At 40.2% G+C, this 17,701-nt stretch overlaps 2 protein-coding genes across 4 annotated transcripts; one reads left to right on the forward strand and one right to left on the reverse strand.

Annotated features, from left to right (window-relative positions):
• Positions 1 to 4,594: 4,594 nt before the first annotated feature.
• LOC4342958 (uncharacterized protein At4g15970) lies at positions 4,595 to 13,137 on the forward strand. The gene is made up of 3 exons (XM_015791805.3): positions 4,595 to 5,235; positions 10,962 to 11,351; positions 12,310 to 13,137. Exons 1-3 carry the CDS (start codon positions 4,891 to 4,893, stop codon positions 12,793 to 12,795), a joined length of 1,221 nt encoding a protein of 406 aa, XP_015647291.1. The 5' UTR covers positions 4,595 to 4,890; the 3' UTR covers positions 12,796 to 13,137.
• Positions 13,138 to 13,769: 632 nt separating this feature from the next.
• Positions 13,770 to 17,579, reverse strand: LOC4342959 (S-adenosylmethionine carrier 1, chloroplastic/mitochondrial). Of its 3 annotated transcripts, none has more exons than XM_015789874.3 (12): positions 17,499 to 17,579; positions 17,227 to 17,344; positions 16,875 to 16,957; positions 16,517 to 16,593; positions 16,100 to 16,190; positions 15,913 to 15,966; positions 15,743 to 15,838; positions 15,565 to 15,654; positions 14,894 to 14,945; positions 14,483 to 14,544; positions 14,318 to 14,398; positions 13,770 to 14,135 (listed from the first exon to the last, which is right to left on the reverse strand). In XM_015789874.3, the coding sequence occupies exons 2-12, from the start codon at positions 17,276 to 17,278 to the stop codon at positions 14,019 to 14,021; spliced, it is 855 nt and encodes a 284-aa protein (XP_015645360.1). In that variant the 5' UTR covers positions 17,279 to 17,344; positions 17,499 to 17,579; the 3' UTR covers positions 13,770 to 14,018. The 3 variants fall into 3 exon arrangements, with proteins under 3 accessions (XP_015645360.1, XP_015645361.1, XP_025882658.1); XM_015789875.3 differs by having other exon boundaries at positions 17,227 to 17,381; XM_026026873.2 differs by having other exon boundaries at positions 17,227 to 17,579.
• Positions 17,580 to 17,701: the final 122 nt, after the last annotated feature.

Genomic DNA, 17,701 nt, shown 5'->3' on the forward strand with positions numbered 1-17,701 from the left:
CCATCGCAGCTGCCTCACACCGCCCTCTAGGTGATGTAGTTCGACGGCACCTGTAGGAACCGGCCCCACCTGTCACCAGGCCTTAGAAGTGGCGTCACGCCCAACCGCTTCCCTCGGGGAGGGCGATCGCCCTGGCATAACGCCGGGGGCTACTGTCGGTGACATGGGACCGGGAGTATCATGACTAGAGGCTTGAGGCAGACACAATCGCCCACGTGGCCTGGCACCCTCGGGGGGCGTCGGGCCCGAGGGTGATGTGTTCGCCCTCCTCTTTGTCTCCCCGAGGGGGTCGGACCGCTCCCGCCTCGGCCCCGAGGGTCGAGGCGCCCCGACCCCTTGTGGGTTTTGCGCCGCGTGTATGGGTTAGGTGAGCGCAGCGGGGCTCACCTAACCGCATTTATTGCGGTTTGGGTGAGCACGTCACGCCACACGTAATGCAGTACAGCGCGCTCGTTTATTCGGTCTGTGACTGGTCACAGACCGGTCAGATTGCGGGTTAGGTGGCGACAGGCGGTCTGACGCACGCCTCGCCCCATCCCGTCAGGACGAGAGCCTCCAAGCACTCGTCCCTAGCCGGAGCCGGCGTGTTAGCTCCTGGAGATGGCACGTTGGTTCCGGTCAGATATATGCCAGGCTTCATCCTAACCATTACAAGCAAGACATTGTATGAAGAGGGGCGAACATGCAGATTGTTAAACTGACACGTGGTGGACAAGAATGACTGATTTGTGACCGGTCTGACAATGATCATATCGTCAGCAGACAGCCATGTTCCCACGTCGCGCCTGCTTCCGGCGGAAGTGGAGGTAGGTATGGGCCGTCCCATCAGAAGGTCATTCGGACGGCAGCCATACAAATCTCCGTCTGTTAATGAAGAGAAGTCAAATTGGAGGAAAGAGAGGGAGAAATGGTGCATGTGGTATCCCCTTGAGATATAAAAGGAGGACCTTGCCCACTTAGAGAGAGGAGGAAAAAACGATCCCAGAACGATTGGGGGCTGGCTCGCACTTTGTAGCTTCTTCATACACAGATCCACCAAAACACAGGAGTAGGGTATTACGCTTCTCAGCGGCCCGAACCTGTATACATCGCCCGTGTCTTGTGTGTTTCCACTCTCGCGAACCTTCCACACACACATCGAGCTTAGAATCTCACCCAGGACCCCCGGCCGAACCGGCAAAGGGGGGCCTGCGCGGTCTCCCGGTGAGGACCCCCACGCTCCGTCAACCTAATATCAAATAATTAGAAGGGGTGAGGTTTCGAATCCAGATCGTCTAGCCCACCATCTTATGGAGTTAACAGGAAGACCCCCTGCGTGTTTCTCGCCACCAGGACATCCCAGATTGCTAGAACATCACATCGGAGTGCAACAACTGCCAAAGGCATTAAATTTATAGAAACTTGAAGCCTCCCATCTTTACGTGTGTGAATCATTTCAGGATTGAGGACGGATAGTGGAGTGGTTAGTCACAAGCTCACAGCGCTGGGATCAACTAGAAGCCAGACTAGTGAGGAACAGGTCTGACACATGTTAGAGTTGTAGACTTCCATATTTTGCACTAACGAAGATAAGGTAAGAAAGTTAGGATATCCTTTTCATTACATATTTATATATTTCTAAGTGTTTAACGCGATATTGATTTTGCAACTATTAAGAATATATTTTGTATAGCTAACAGTGAGATAGGGGGAGAGATAGGAATGAAGTAAGTTGTATCTAAAAAAAAAATAAAAGTGACTAATTTGGAGGTTCATCTAGGGCATGTTTAGTTGGTGAAATGAAAATTTTTGGGTGCAACATCGGACATTTGACCGGATGTCGGAAGGGTTTTTGGACACAAATGAAAAAACTAATTTATAACTCGCTTGGAAACCGCGAGACAAATCTTTTGAGCCTAATTAATCCGCCATTAGCACATGTGGATTACTGTAGCACTTATGGCTAATAATGGACTAATTAAGCTCAAAAGATTCATCTCGCGATTTCCATCATAACTGTACAATTAGTTTTTTCCATCTACATTTAATGCTCCATACATATCTTCAAATATTCGATGTGATGTTTTAGGGAAAAACTTTTTGGAACTAAACAGGCCCAGTGACCAAATGGATTGGATCGGCCCGAGGCATGCTGGCAGCCTGACCTAGGCACGGCACCGCATGTTGGCTGGCCCATGCCAAACTTGGGCCTGTGCCTCAACTTGTAGTCTAGCATGGCACGACTGCCCACGGACCCAGTGGCGGATGCAGAAAGAAATAGTAGAGGGATCTGAACAAACAATATAAAGCTACAATCCTTCCTCCCATCTATGTATGGTAAAAAAGTTTAGCAGGGGCTTCGTGGGCTCTCATGGTCTTCACGCTAGTAGCAGGGGCTCGAGACCCCGCCGCCCCCATGCTGAATCCGCCCCTGCACGAACCATCATGGACCAAGCACAACGGGCTAGCTGGCCCATCTATTCCCCCATGATTTTCTCTGCTTCCCTATTGTTTTTCTTAATTTTCCCACACGTTTTTCTTAACTTCCCCGTATTTTCCTTCTGTGAGAAGTCCATTTTACACCCTCGAACTCTTTTACTTATCTAAAATACATCCGAACTACGAAACCGGGAATAATACACCCCCAATTATCAATACTGGACACTTAACCCCCCCCTCCCCGGTTGTTTTGCTGTATTTTTTGCACATGTGGATGACACGTCAGATGTCATGTCAACCCTTCGCCACGTCGGATGAAACAGAGTAATATAGTGTGTGTGGGCCTACCTTCTCTCTCACACATTCACTCTTTCTCTCTCCATGTTCGTTATTCTTTGAAGCAGTGAAGAAGAATGTGCACGGGGGCGGCTGGGGTTCTCACCGCTGAAACGGGTGGTGATCAAGATCGGCGCAGATGAAAGGGGGCATCCCTTTAGGGTCTAACGAACGGAATATCTACACTAGAAGGTAGGTGCATTGGGCGGGGGGGGGGGGAGGATTTGTGCTTGGGCAACATGTCCTTGGTGTTGCCTATCATCTCTTAAAACTAGGTCAGAGAATTGGGAAATAAATAGTTTTATTGACGAGCACACATGTCCACAAAGGAAGAAAAACAAGCTTGTCACTTCAAGGAGAATTGCTGAGAAGCATGAGAACGTGATCAAAGCAAATTCACGGTGGAGTTTGAATTACATTCAGACTACTATAAGTGAGGAGATGTTTGCCAATGTTAATATATCCAAGATCAAAAGGGCCAAAACTTTAGTGACGAAGAAAATGCTTGATGACAAGAAGGGTGAATACGGTTTGGTGTTTAATTACCGAGAAGAATTACTGAGAAGTAATCTACGAAGCACGATGGTGGTAAAACTATGGCAAAAAATTATGCGCTGATGTGGCGAAGGGCTGACGTAGCATCCGACATGTCATTTAGTTGTGCAAAAACCATGGCAAAACAGCTCATGCGGGGTGTTAAAGTTTCCAGTATTGATAGTTGGGAGGTTTATTATACCCGCTCACGTAGTTCAGGGATTTTAGACAAGCATAAGACTTCGAGGGTCTAGAATAGACTTTTCCATTTCCTATTTTCCCTTTTTTTTATTCATTTCCTTTTCCCCTCTTTGTTTTGCTCACATTTTAAAATTGGTGGGCCGGATGTGGTAGTGTGTAGACCTCTAGCTTCATGCCAGATGGTCTAGTGGTTTGCAATGGTTTAACATGGTTTCTGCACACCTAGATGACACTGATGCCACGTCAGCCCTTTGTCATGTCAGAGCATAAGATTATACAGTAGTTTTATTATTACTGTGCCTCCCAGATTACTTCTTAGTAATTCTTCTTGTAATTAAACACCAAACTATATTCACCCTTCTTGTCATAAAACATTTTCTTCGTCACTAAAGTTTTGGTCATATTGATATTGGATATCTAACATTGGCAAACATCTCCTTACTTATAGTAGTCTTAATGTAATTCGAACTCCACTGTGGATTGGCTTTGATCATGTTCTCATACTTCTCAGCGTCCAATCATACTTATAGTACCAAGGACATGTTGCCCAATCACACTTGGCTCTAATTCTGCGACTCATCCTTTGGAAAGTTTATAACCCTCCTTTCAGCCAAGGTATACTGAATTATTACATTCTTAAATTCCATTGTAGTACTGAATTTCATTGCCAAAGAAAATGGAGAGTTTGAAGCATTGCTATTCATGACGTACCAACTCAGCACTCAGCACTGCTTCCTTTTTCATCGAAAGAGGCATCATCATCACTTGAGTCATAATATGCACAATTTTAAGGATTAAAGTTAATGCCACGTCAGGGAGGGTCTATATAGCATACCACGTCAGCGGCGTCGCGTAAGATCTCGGAGATGTCCTAATAGTTTAGCACCGGAATAACATGATACAATAAGTTTCATAATAATATAACAGTAGGAGGGAGGGTATGGCCAAACCGACCCCACCCACACCCGGGGTCAGATCAGATTCCCTATCACCAGGGCAGGCTCGATGGGGAGGCGAGGTGGCTACTTGGCTACTAGACGCCAACGCGCGCACCTACCTACCGTGAAATTTTCCCTTTTCTCCGCCGCGGCGCGAGGGACAGCGCAATCCAAACCGGCCACTTCCACACGAGGCCTCCCTCTCGCACCGCAACCAACCAAACACGACGGCGACCTCCTCTCCCCCAATAATTCCCATTCCTTCGCTCTCGCCGCCACCCCGGCCCGCGCGCGCAAGCAACCTTACCTTCCCATGCTGCTGTGATGTGTCATACGCCGCCGCCACAGAGCAACCGGCCGTCTTCTTCCTTCCTTCTTGGTCTTAGCTGAGCTGCCCGTGATTCTCGATCGCTCGCTCGCTCGCACTTCAGTTCTGGCGGCGCGCGCGGTGGCAGGGCCGGCCATGACGAAGTCGGCCACCTCGCTCCTGCTCGGCGCGGCCCTCGCCACGGTCTTCTTCCTGCTCTACACCTCCGTCTGCCGCGACCTCGGCGACGGGCCTCCAAAATCCTCGCCGCCGCGCTGGGCGCATGCGCAGGAGCAGGGGACCGCCACCGTCACGCCGGCCACGAGGGTCGTCGACGCCGAGCAGGGGACCGGCCGCCCGGGGAGGCAAGAAGAGGAAGTGGTTGCTCCAAGAGAGGAGAAGCAGACCAAGGACGAAGCGGCTTCGCGCAGCGGCCATGGCGGCGGCTCGGTAGAGCAGCAGCAAAACCAGCGAAGGATCGTGATGCCCACAAGCCAACAGGTCCGTTTAGTTTGCCTTTCGTCTCCTTGCTTTCAAAAAGAAAATCTATATGCAGCTGTTTTTTTTAAAAAAAAAAGATTTAAACGAAACAATTAGCACATGAAAAAATTAACTGTTCGCTTAATTTCTTGTGTGTTTTGGCTTGCTTTGTTCATACTGAAGTACTGATTCATACCCAATTAATTACGCACTTCAAGATTGCTTAATCGATCACTTGCATGCATTGTAAATGTTGTAATTTGGGTTAGCTAAACAATTCATATTACTATAAGGATGGTGGCTATCAATCTAACAGATATAACATGGCGATTTGTTAATCACTAGTTAATTGGTCCACATTGGCGACTTCCATTTCGTCACCACTTGACCATCTGACACATGGCTAATTGACAAAGTCATATTTGTAATTACGGAATATACTAGTTGAAATAGTCAATTGCTTTAGAGGCAAGGTGATGTAGCTAGCTTTATCATCAAGTTCAAGAAATTATTTAGCTGTCTCCATTTCCCTAATTGAAGGACCACCTACCATCAAGTTGGTACTTCATTTAATTATGCTTTTTTTTCTTGTCAAAGATCGATGATGGGTGATCAATTCAACAACTTGGGGGTGTACAGTTCAGAAACGAAGTCGCTTAACAGTTAAATTATTGTCTTCATTTCATATAATATTGAAATAGAAAAAAGAATTATAGTACAAGATGGTGATAAGCCTGGCTCGAAGATACTCTGCACCAGATTAGATTAGCACAAACAAAACCTTACTAGCTAGAAAAGTATGTTGTAGGTTGACAACATTCTGGACCCAAGAATTCATCCATGTGAAAAATACCGAATACATTGGATGTCAACGTAGAGGGTTATACCAGCTATTAGCATGTGAAGGAAGCTAGTTGGCCCAATAATCAGTACATTATGCTAATTATTGAGTGATCATTAGTTTTACTGATTAAATGAAGAAAAATATTCCTTCTGTGTCCCAATAAATTTCCATGCATGTTCCTCAGTTTTGCTGAATATATACCGCACCACATAACCCTGGATCATAAACTTTTTTATATTCCTTGCATGCATGCTCATTCCTTCATTTGATCTACAATGAGTTGACCAATTTACTAACTATGAATTCAACCACTTTTGACTTTTGTACTAAGTCAACTTTGAGCTAATTTATATCTATCTATCTATCTATCTTTATATACTAAAAGTCCATTAAACTTCCTATAAACGCTCCTAAGCCACCACGTGGCACTCCTACAAACGCTCCTAAGTCGCCACGTGGCACAATCTAATCTCACCGTCGATTTTCACTAAAATTGGTGGACCCATTATTTTACACCATTAGATTGGATCTATTATTGAAAAATAATATTCCTCATGTTTATAACGTACAAGCGCTACTACTGTCCGTACGTATTTGTACGATGCAAATGTTACTGTTGTATTTTCCGTACGTACAAACGTACATGATTGTGAAAACAAAACGATAAAGCTTTCCTAATCTTCACTGGAAGAAAAAAAATACACATGTACATTAAAGACAGGAAAAGCATACATTCATAAAAAAATCAATGGTCTTTAAAATATGATTTTCTACAATATAAAAATAAAATATATTACTTCACAAATATAAATATGTTTAGTTAAATTAACATGTATAATAAATATTCAATGAATGTTCTTCCAAATCTATCTATTATATACTAAAAGTGCATTAAACTTTGTACACATGCCTTTACACCTCTGCGTGGCTCTTACATAAATTACAGAAATCCTAGAAATCTATTATATACTAAAAATCTGTTAAATGTCCTGCAAACGCTATTTTCAATTAAATTAGTGGACCCGTTATTTTAAACATTGGATTAGAGATCTTAAAATTCCCATGGTGCTAATATCTATCTAAAAAAAACATAACGTGCTTACGTCGTACGATCGTCTCCCACCTGGAAAAAAAAAACTTAAATACCTGCACCATATACGATCGAGAAAAAGATAAAGCCAAAAAATAAAAAGAAAACATGCACACATATATAGGGGTGAAAACGGGTCGGGTTCGGTAGGATCTCACCCTCTCCATATCCTAACCCATATTTTATAATTGGAATCGGGTCGGACACGGATAACGGATAGTGCCGAATACGGATAGAAACTCGGATAATGTCGGAAAAAAATACGGAACGAATACATACCAAAATAGATACGTACACTATCCGTTACGGATATTTATTCCGATATCAAGTCGAAGCAACAATCTTATATATCATATAGGCAATCACTATTTAACAATTCCATATATCACATAATACTATTATATTAGGTCATTAGGACCTTAGGAAATAAATAGGGTACAATACATCATAGTATAACCAATAAATAATACCAAAAAGTACCTCACAAAAACATTATAGTGTAATATCTATATAATTATCCGGGTAATACCCGGATTTTTTACCGGATAATCCATATCCATCGGATACTACATTCCCGAACCCGATCTCATATCCGCCAAAAAAGTCCCGGGTACTCGAATTTGTCCCGAAGTAGTGTGACCGGGCAGGCGAGTGGGAAATACCCACCCCATTTTCACCCCTATACATATACATTAGAATGGGATAGATATACTAATAAGGAAAAATCATCAGTGCCGGCACTGATTTGTGGTCAATAGCCTTTAATCTATGATGTTATTAAAAATAATACTATACAGATATGCACAGTTAAACTTAATCGTAAACTTATTGTAGTGATAAATATATTATGACAAATGACGCCAACATGTAATAGCAAATGCGATCATAATGTTTCAAATAATTTCATATCAAATTTTATGGTGTCAAATATCACTTGACAACTATACACCGTTAATTTGAATCTACATATGTAAAAATTAAAATAACAAAACCTAACATTGTTTTTTAAGTATATCGATCTATTCAGGTTTATTTAATTTCGGGAGAGAATGAAATTCTCAAAGTATTTCGAATTTTCAAAACTTTTCTTATTTGAGCTGTGAGAAGCACAATTAATAGATTTATGAGAAAATAAATTAAAGTTTACCCAGTGATAATAAAATAACAGAATTTAGATTTGGTTAATTTTTAAGTGGATCTTTTGAAGTTTATCTTGGCTGAGATTGAGATTCTATAAGTATCTGAAATTTTTCAAAACTTTTTTATTGCTATTTGAGGAGTGAGATGCATACTTTGATAGATAGATATTCCTTATATGCCACTAAAAGTTCACTGGTTTCCTTATATGCCATCGTAAATTAGCTATTCCCGTACATGCCATCAAACGAAATTTTCGCTCACCTATATGCCATCCACGTCACCCAAGAGTAGAAATAGTGTTAGTTTTTTTGAAAAATGACAAAATTGCCCCTGGACTCCCTTTCCTGCTATGTAAAGAACAAATCAGGATGTGTTGCAGTTAAAACTATGAGTAACTTTAGCAATCATTATTGATTCAACACACAACCAATTTACCAATGACTGGATGCAAAGTTTTATTTCTCTTCCATTTTTATAGTTTATTTATAGATTATAGAAAGAAATAGTTTGTATTCTTTTTTAAATCGCACTAAGAACAATAATTTAATTAGTCCAAATCTAATGTATCTAATTGGATGTAAGCATTCAGTTTAGAAAAAAAATAATCTCTCGGCTTAGCAAACTGATTGTGTGCCTAATTTATTCGCAAAGGTTAAGTGCTTAATTTAGTCTCACCATGGTAGTAAGTAACTTCATGATACCGACATTAGTTGAATAACATCAAAAAAATGCATCACCTTTTTTTGTTCGTGGTAAGAAAACTAAGACAAAAGAAGGGAAAAGAAAGCTAAGGGTAATTTCTTACTTTCCATGCCAACTAAAATAGTCAGATAACGTGGATGGCATATGAGGAAATGAAAAAAATCATTTAGTGCGATATACGGGAATAGCAAATTTTCAATGGCATATGAGAAAACCGGTGAACATTCAATGGCATATAAGGACTTTTCTCGATATATAGTAAATAAGATTTTAAACAGTTATTTTGCTATAATACAACCCTTAATTCATCACGAGAATTACGTATTTGCCAAGTAGTATTGGCAAAACATGAATAATACAATAAAATAAGCATAAAACTACTTATGGTATATTTTTTATGGTTGATAAAAATTCTAATATACCGGGTATAATTGATGGACAAATGTTATACACCGCTAAACCTAACTGTAAGTGCACTCTAGCGAATTAGTTGGTGTAAATAAGTTTGTGAAAATAAGTACATTCTTAGAATTAGTAAATGAGTCTCATATAGTTGAAAACAACATATGATGGAAACAAATCTACCGCTAAAGTATAAGTCTTTATCAAAATATAAATAATGATAAGGTGTTTTGCATATTTTCATGGTGGTACGTCTCTTTAGCTATAGTTTTTATTAAGTAGTGTTGAATGATTAACCCCACTCATTTGAAAAACATAATATTGTATGTATTCTATTAAAATTTGAGAAGTACTTATTACTAACTTCATATACACATTTTGCCTATTCTCTACCACAAATCGACTCAAAACTTAAAAAAAAAACATTTTCATCACCTCCTCCTTTATGTCCCTCTTTGTCCTTCAATGCAGGGTGCAGTACTTGCTATACCATTGTAAATATTGCATAGGCATGTACATGGTTGTGTTAAGGTGGTGTCCATGAAAGGCCACCATAGGCAATGTAACTAAAGTGACATAATTACCATATAATCATTTGTGATTGTAACGATATTGAACTAAGCGTTGAAATTGTACTCTAGGATGGTTTTTAGGGGTATGGCTACATCGACGCGGGACCCATATGTTTCAAGGCATTACATACGAAAGCCTTAGTTGGCAGATACAGTTGACTTCATCCATTAAAGAGGCATTCATGTTTTTAACGGTGTTATTGTATTATTTGGTAGATATATAAGGTATATTTAGACTATTTATACATAGATGTGAAAATAAGTTATGAACACCGGGTTATGTAGGTAGATGATTTTTTTAGTATATTAATAATGTGTCATTTGTTTTAGTGATACTAATACAGTTTCATTTATTAAAAAGTGCACCTAACTCGATCTTAAAACAATGATAGTAAGTAGCGGTGACAAACAACCGGTTTATATATTACCAGGACAAATGGACTTTTATTGAAATATAAGAGATATTCTTATCACATCAGTAGTATACTAAAATCTACCGTCTATTTTACGGTAAATATATTTCTTTTTCTATTGTAGGATAATCTAAATTCTCTTACAGTATATACATATATAGTGATGTATAATTCCTTTTAGCATTTTTTAATAACAAATAAGATGCCCGTGCATCTGTGCGATATTCCTTTCCGATTTATATTATGGAAACACAAACTATATATAATACATGCCCGTGCGAATGCGCGGGCTAACTTCCTAGTTTATATAAAGGGTGAATAACCAATATGATCCATGAACTTTTACTCAGGGTCAATTTAGTACCTGAAGTTAATTTTCTAGGGATTCAACTGCTTTACTGGCTCATTTCGAAATACAAGAAACTTGGTGGATTTTACAAGAATTTATTCAATTAATTTCCAAAGAATTTTAAATAAAATAGATAATAGATAAAATCCAGTCATTGCTTCAACAGAAGCTAAGGCCAACAAAATTCCTTCAAATAAATCCTCCTTTCCTTGAATAACGTTTAATTGGGAAGCAGAAGGAGACGCCATCGTCGCCGCCCCAGCGGCAGCAGCAGGACCTGGGCGAGCTGCTCCGGCGAGCGGCGACGCCGGACAAGACGGTGCTGATGACGGCGATCAACGAGGCGTGGGCGGCTCCGGGGTCGTTCCTGGACCTGTTCCTGGAGAGCTTCCGGCACGGCGAGGGCACGGAGCACCTTGTGCGGCACCTGCTGGTGGTGGCCATGGACGGGAGGGCGTTCGAGCGGTGCAACGCCGTCCACCAATTCTGCTACTGGTTCAGGGTCGACGGGATGGACTTCGCCGCCGAGCAGTCGTACATGAAGGGCGACTACCTGGAGATGATGTGGAGGAGGAACAGGTTCCAGCAGACCATCCTCGAGCTCGGCTTCAGCTTCCTCTTCACGGTATGGTTAATATGTATTTATTTAATTTCTCCATTGTTAAATAGTGGAGTACTCCTTAATTAATTATCAACAGATATATGTTATTTATACTTAAAACTTTCATCACTTGTTTTCCTTTTTAAGAAGAAAGGATTTGCTAAAAATGACGTCAAATTTTTCAGTTAATTTCAGTCATTTGACTATGTGATTGCTTACTAGCATACTTTTATCTCTTAAATATTTGAAAGAAGAACTCTCCTCTCTCTTCTTTCAAATATATAATGAATTACTTTTAATCCTAAATCTTTAATATATTGTGTGTTAAAAAATATAATGTAAATATTGAAACCTAGGTGTAGATAATTTAGAGTGTAAAAGGATTTAATGAGGGCTTATAAATATGGCGTCCTAAGTATAGCTATTTCCCTAAAAAGATTGATAAATAGTAAAAAATATGCCGTATCATGTATCCAGGTTTGTATCTCTATTCTAAATATGAACATTAAGCTTTCTATCATCATAGTCTAACCATTTTAAAATTAATCAAAACTGAAATAGCACTGGCCAATCAATACTGACGAGCAGAGCACATACATCTTTTTCTCCTTTGTATATTTTTCACTTGTCATTCCTGACATACTTTCCATGCCTTTTTGATTTGTCGTCATAAATAATCATATATTTTCAAGACATACCTCAATGTAATTTCAAAATTCATATATATTGTGGTTGTGGACAACAAAAAGAAATTTCAAGTAAATTAAAAAAGGGGGTGTTTAACTAAAATTTTCTACATACATGTTATTTTGTTGTCTGGCTAAATATTTTTCATTCATGTGAAACTTTGGTACTAGCACACTTTACACATTCTTTCTAGTTGAAACCTCAACTGGTGTGTATATTGTTTTTCTAATGGTAAAGTCTATTACACCTCAAAGATGATCTTGAACTAATTTTGTTGGCATTGAACAATATATAGGACGTGGACATCCTGTGGTTTCGGAGCCCCTTCCCGCACCTATCCCCGGATGCACAGGTGGTGATGTCCTCCGACTTCTTCGTCGGCGACCCAACCTCACCAGGGAACTACCCCAACGGCGGCCTCCTGTACGTCAGATCCAGCGCCAGCACCGTCAGGTTCTACGAGCACTGGCAGTCGTCGCGGGCGCGGTTCCCGGGGAAGCACGAGCAGTTCGTGTTCGACCGGATCGTCAAGGAAGGCGTGCCGCCGCACGTCGGCGCCACCGTGCGGTTCCTCGACACGGGCCACTTCGGCGGGTTCTGCCAGCACGGCAAGGACCTCGGCAGGGTTGTCACCATGCACGCCAACTGCTGCGTTGGGCTGCACAACAAGCTCTTCGATCTGAGGAATGTGCTCGACGATTGGAAGACGTATAAGGAAAGGGTTGCTGCCGGGAACATGGACTACTTCTCATGGAGGGTGCCAGGGAGGTGCATACATTGATAGGTGTGGGTGTTTTCTCAGGGCTTGTGCGGTTAATCCCTCCCTCCTCTAAGAAAAAATTCAGCGGATTTAATTTCATACCTTATCTACCCCGATCATTTTCTTAAGAGATCAACCGAATAAGCCCTAAATGAATTTGAGTTGGGACATGATGAGAGGGGGGTGTACCTGCATGTAAAGTGCTATTGAATTCAATTCTTTCTTATTAGTGGTAGCTTGTACATGATGCATGAGAAATGTACTCAACTAGTGTGTCTAAGATGCATATGAGACATTCCCTATTTATTGTATATTCATTTTTATCCTCTCAAATAATTAATGCATTAGTTAAGCTGTGTGAAATTATCAGTGCTATACAGAGAATGGAAAGATCTATCATCCTATATTTTCCATTCAATATGCCCAAGCTTCAAGCGCTCTCCTTTTCTATTGCCTATCGTCTTCAACCCTATTTCGGTGAGATGGCATGACAATTTGACTGGTGATGCTATGAATAACTCTGATGTTTTCCAAGCTCAGCACTAAAGTTCGGTACATCTGTCAGTTGTAACATACGCTACTATTTAAGTTTGGTGTTTCTTTCATCACCTTGCAGATGAAAATTAAATAAATGGTTATAATTGGTTGAAATTAGAGTGAGAAATAGTTATATTTTAGGATAAATTTTAAATGCTAAAGATACCTAGATTTTATTTGGCATAGCTCCAGATCTCAAATCCACGCTAAATTTGAACTTTGCCAGTTAAATTAAAGTAGTTTAAAATTTTATATTTTAGTTTAAATAAGAATAAAATAATTCATCTAAATGTTATCAACGTAATCACGGATCCAGATCTATGAATTTTTAGAGCTAAAAGTACCCCCAACTCCAAAAATCCAGCATCTAGAGCTATACCAAACAGCGCCCTATAATTTTGGACAATGGGTGCAGTAAACTATCCTAATGAACTTCTCTTTTTTGCAATGACAACAGATCATCCGTTTGAACAGAAGCATTTCGCTTCCAGAAAATTATCTTTTTAGCTCAAGTACAAAACAAGCTAGCCAGACGAAAAGAAATTCAGAAATTATAACTTTAACCCCATGTAATGCTCTAGCAAAATACAAGATTCGGATGGGATTGACAAGGATGTGAATCGGAGCTCCTAAAATTAATTGATCGAGCACACATATCAGTAGACATCCTGGGAAAATAGCAGCATCTACGCAAAATCATCCCCCTTTCATAGTATTCGTACTTTACGGCTGTTCCTCTCAGCTAGAATTGACTTCGTTTTCTCCAAAACACCAAAGAAGATGGATCCACCAATGCCAATCCATAATACCCTTGGCTCAATACCCTGCCAGCAGAGTAATATCAAGCAAATGCACACCAACAGAACTAAGCTTCAGTTTGTTACTCCAATATTTGCTTTATCAGGCCAGAAACATATCCCAAGGTAAAGTATTCAGACATGATATTTTAGCGTCTGCCTGTCCTACCTAAAATGATAAAATTTTCTATTTGACAAGGATAATTTACCTTCAAAAAAGCACCAGCACCTTCCTCTCGTAGAATTGTTTGAGCACAGCTTATGATTCCCCTATATTGGTTTGCTTGTCCCTGCGAATTGAAATAAACATCAGAATGTTTAAATAAGCAGTGATGCAAAGAAAAAATCTTTGAAGATCTCATTAGAATATCTACCTGAACCATCAATCTTGTCTTCAAAACATCGAGGGGTGTTGTTATAGCCCCAGTAATTGCGCCTGACAATATGAAATGGGTCAAGTAAAGATATTCAAAACAGATGTGTAGCAGGAGAGCTTTAACAAAGCCAAACTCAAATTAGCATGACAGGTATTAAGATTAAGGAAGCATTCAGTTTAAGCATACGGGCACCACCCACCCACCACCCTTTCTGTTCTCTCAAGTCTCAGCTCGGTGTGCATAAAAATAAAATTTGGCACCACCCTATACAGTAGTACGTACATAAGTTTAACTGTTTAGTGTATACAGGAAAAGGCCGGTAGATGCTCATATGTTCAGACAATCAGCTGTCAGGTGAGATTATGAGAACAATTAGAAAGTTAATAGGAAATGATAATTTGGGTGTACCAGCGAAAGCACCAATAAGTGCATTCTCTCCGTCTTTCAAGTCTCGCTTTGCCTGAATGCACAAATCATTAGACAGACAAAGGATAAGTAAATTATGACAGTTTTACACAAAAAATAGGGAAAAAATCCCAGATGATTTCAGTTATGGTTGCTATGGAATAATAATAGTTACTCCCTCCATCTCAAAACATAACTTTTGGCTATGTATCTGGACAAGGTTATATCCAGATACATAGCTACAAATTGCTATATTTTGGGACGGAGGTAGTAGTAAAGATAACTTTCCTAGTTCAGTTTTAGTTGAAAAGGAAAAACACCATATCTTCCAAAGCCAAGTCATGATAACCACAGTAAAGCAACTTAAATGACAATGAGAAGAGGAGTAATGTTATAAGTTGTGAACTCTGAATCATTGTGATTTTGTGAGCCAGTGAGTGGCTGAAGATGCCTAACAAACACAATATCTGTACAAATCAAATGACCTAAATCGGTGTGTTGGACATATGGCAGAAAGACGGGAGTCACTAATGTGAGAAATAGCCAGAGCTGGCACTGTGCAGCCTCTGAGATTGTCAGGCAGGCATTTTCATAGAAACATAATTGATAGTCAAATTTACATCAGAATGAGAAGAGGCTTACGCCTATAGAATAGGGATAAATGAGATAAATACCGCCAGTTTATAGCCTATTCGAAGTTGCTCATATATGCAAAACTGAATAGCATCAAATGGTAGATCTCGCAACAGAAAGGAACCATAGCCCTAAAAATCAAATGTAGCAAGAGTAAGCATTGGCTGAGCAAAACATAAACATAGGGAAGTGGTATAGTATAAACTCAAAGATACATACAGCATAAAGACCTTTGAATCCTTCTTTACGGATAATAAGGCGAACAGCATCAGGTGCAGTCTTGAATTGACTCATTTGCATCCTTTGTTTAACCACCTAAACTCAGTGAAATATAATTTAAACATGAACAATGCAAGGAATTATGAAGTACTAACAGAAGATGTGCAGACCTCTGTGGGAACACGAATAAGAGAAGATGCAGCACCTCCAATTGCCCCTGCAGTCTGTAGCATAATTCAGACAAGGGACAGCAGCATGACTTTATTGCAGAAAACCTCTTAACAATTTTCACTAGTATATTCCATTAACTTCAGAAGTAAATAAAATTACTTTGAATATGTCTGTGTGTTAACTTACCAAATGAGCCACAGCACTCAAATTTTCAGGAAACATTTCTAGCAGTTTTCTTTTGGTTGGTTCATACACTCCTATAAAGATTGCAGAAGCCCTGTAGGTAAAAAATAGATTTGGCTAGTCAAAACACATAAGCAAAACAATAGTTGCAAAACAATGATAAATAATGAGAACTCGGATAATCTGGTCAAGTACATATAGCAATACCTATTTGGAGGACAGGTCAACCATGGAAAACAGATCTTAAATAAAAAATATTATTTAGTATTTATGTTAATGTGGTATAGAAGTGAAAAGACGCAGTGTGGATCAAAATTAACATCTGGCAGCTTAAAACAGATGCCAACAGGCAATATTGATAATTGATTCTCCAATTCTGGACTAGCACAGGAAACCTATTATTATTCACTATATACTCACGGGAGAACACCAGCAATATTTCCACCTAACCCAGCATACAAGCCTTTCCATTGAATTTTACTTCCACCTTTCGCAGCCTATAGAAAAGAGAGAACTTTCTCACAAAAGCACAAAATACAATTACGATCTTATGAGTTACTAGGAAAATCGTGATAAGAACATTTAGTGTTTTCATAAGATGAAAGGTGTAGGCACTGAAAGGAAGCTCAGTACATTGTTAGTTCAAGAGCAATTAGATCAAGATGGACAATGTGGCAATATGTAAACATTGGTTCGAAAGAGTTTTGGGAGCACGATTTTTGGAGACACCTAATGAACAAATTGCACATTAAGAGAATACCATATGCAGTTAACATACCTGAAGCCTGGTTTTTATTGTATCAATAGGATACAGAGCTGTCTCAACAACAACACCGGCAGCACCTCCAGCTATTACACCCTCTGAAATTGAAAAGGCTATATAAGCTTGACTAAACCAGATGTACTACTATAACTTTTCGTTCCTGCTAATTGAATCATCCAATGTTTACACATTCCCTGAGCACAGCAAGAACTAATGCTTACCCCACCCCCCACCCCCCACCCCCCCCCCCAAAAAAAAAAATACACGCAGCACTATCCAAAACAAAGCATGCATGAAGAATCATCCAGTGTTCCAAGTGGATCTCGAGTTCAATCACACAGTAAAGAGGGGGAGAAAAACTTAATACCAAACAGAACTTGAAGAAAATTGAAGGACCTCCCGTCTCCGCCTTCTCCCATGGCTCACCGCGAGCCTATCTGCTTCTCTGCTGCTTTCAGTCACCAGGAACAAAATCAGACGAGAAGCTGCCCAAAAAAAACTAATTATTGAACCATACGCCCCCTGCGAAATTCGTGAAAGGGTTGGAGGGAGCCGAAGAGGAGGTTTGGATATGGATCCGAAGAAGCAAATCTCGGGGGTTGGACGGGGAGGATGGGGGATCAGATCAGCTGTCCTCACCTTCTTCCTCCTGTCGCGGGGCGTTGTGGGGGCGAGGGTTTGAGGAAGGGTTTTTGGAGTCCGCCAGGAAACCAGGGATGCAACCGTGCAGGTGTGCTCTGGGGGGAATTTAACTATTTGCCACTTTTAGGTTTGCCACTTATCCAAATATCCCTTTTAGGTTTGCGCTTAATAATTTGCTACTGGAGAGAGATGATTTCTTA

The sequence above is a fragment of the Oryza sativa genome, chromosome 7 (assembly GCF_034140825.1).
Source record: "Oryza sativa Japonica Group chromosome 7, ASM3414082v1".
Lineage (NCBI taxonomy): Eukaryota > Viridiplantae > Streptophyta > Magnoliopsida > Poales > Poaceae > Oryza > Oryza sativa.